At 36.0% G+C, this 1,724-nt stretch overlaps 1 protein-coding gene across 1 annotated transcript; it reads left to right on the top strand.

Moving 5' to 3' along the window:
* LOC138888271 (uncharacterized mitochondrial protein AtMg00810-like) lies at positions 1-1,275 on the top strand. Its single transcript, XM_070170103.1, has one exon. It carries the CDS (start codon positions 1-3, stop codon positions 1,273-1,275), a length of 1,275 nt encoding a protein of 424 aa, XP_070026204.1.
* The last annotated feature ends 449 nt before the right edge of the window (positions 1,276-1,724 follow it).

Raw genomic sequence — 1,724 nt, 5'->3', positions numbered from 1 at the left:
ATGGAGACTATTCGTTTGCTGATCTCTTTGACGGCACAAATGAAGTGGAAGATTCATCAACTAGATGTCAAGTCAGCCTTCTTGAATGACTATCTTGAAGAAGAAGTCTATGTTGAACAACCATTGGGTTTCATGGTCAAAAACCATGAAGATAAAGTGTTGTGGTTGAAGAAAGCTTTATATGGATTAAAGCAAGTCCCACGAGCATGGAATAGTTGCATCGACAAGTATTTTCAAGACAATGGGTTTACTCGTTGTCTCCATGAATATGCTCTTTACCTTAAAATTCATACTAATGGAGATATCTTACTTGTTTGTCTTTGTGTTGATGATCTTATTTTCACGGGTAATAACCCAAGTTTGTTTGAAGCTTTCAAAAAAGATATATCCCGTGAGTTCGAGATGACAGACATAGGGCCCATGTCATATTACCTGGGCCTAGAAGTGAAGCAGATGGAGGATGAAATTTTTATCTCTCAAGAAAGCTATACAAAGGAGATATTGAAGAAGTTCAACATGCTCGATTGCAACCCTGTGAACACACCGATGGAAAATGGGACAAAATTGTCCAAGTTTGATGAAGGAGAAAAAGTGGATCCCACATTCTTCAAAAGTCTTGTAGGAAGTTTGAGGTACTTTACTTGTACTAGGCCAGATATAGTTTTTGCAGTTGGAGTAGTAAGTCGCTTCATGGAGGCTCCTACCTCTACTCACCTGAAGGTCATTAGAAGAATTCTTCGTTACCTAAAAGGTACGATCAATTATGGGTTATTTTATTCTTCTTCTAATGATTTCAACCTTGTGGGATTTTGTGATAGCGATTATGCGGGAGATATTGATGATAGAAAAAGTACAACTGGTTTTGTATTTTTCTTGGGTGAATCTGTTATTTCTTGGAGTTCAAAAAAACAGTCCATAGTTACTCTCTCGACTTGTGAAGCCGAATATATAGCAGCAACATCATGTACCTGTCATGCTATTTGGCTAAGAAGATTATTGAAGAAGCTCAATTTATCACAAATTGAGGCTACAGAGATTTGTATTGATAACAAATATGCACAAGCACTCGCCAAGAATCTGGTGTATCATGATCGAAGCAAGCATATAGATACAAGGTATCATTTCATCAGAGAGTGCATTGCCAAGAAGGAAGTCAGGCTCAAATATGTGAAGTCTCATGATCAAGTTGCAAATATCTTCACAAAGCCTCTCAAATTTGAAGATTTTCAAAGATTGAGATCAAGACTTAGAATAAAGAAGAAAAATCAAAATTAACGGAGAGATTTGTAGGACCCATAAAAAAGATGAAACAAAAGAGAAAAGATGAAAATGTTGCAGAAGTCAAATAGGGTGGCTGGAAAAAATTTTCAAGTTAGGCGGCTAGAAAAAGTTGCCAAATTGCAAAAGTCACAAACACATGTTTTGATCGATGGTAATTTGCACTGCAAATTACAGTGAATAAACCATTCTGATCTTCTATAAATAGCAGGCTTCATTTCTCTTTTGATGTACACCAAAATAACGTGAGAAGCATAAAGCAGTGAGAGTAATCCACAGATTGTGGTCTGTGAGATAACTAGTGAGTGGTAGTAATATTGTAGTGAGGTGTTTTAAATAAAAAGTGTTATTTCTTTCAAAGTTGTAGTAGTCTCTTGACACTACCAGTTGTAATATTATAGTAATAATATTGTTCTACTCGGGTATTGTATTTTATCCCACAAAAA

This window comes from Nicotiana sylvestris, chromosome 3 (assembly GCF_000393655.2).
Source record: "Nicotiana sylvestris chromosome 3, ASM39365v2, whole genome shotgun sequence".
Classification (NCBI taxonomy): Eukaryota; Viridiplantae; Streptophyta; class Magnoliopsida; order Solanales; family Solanaceae; genus Nicotiana; species Nicotiana sylvestris.
Note: the sequence above shows the minus strand (reverse complement) of the source record. Positions and strands in the feature narration are given on the sequence as shown.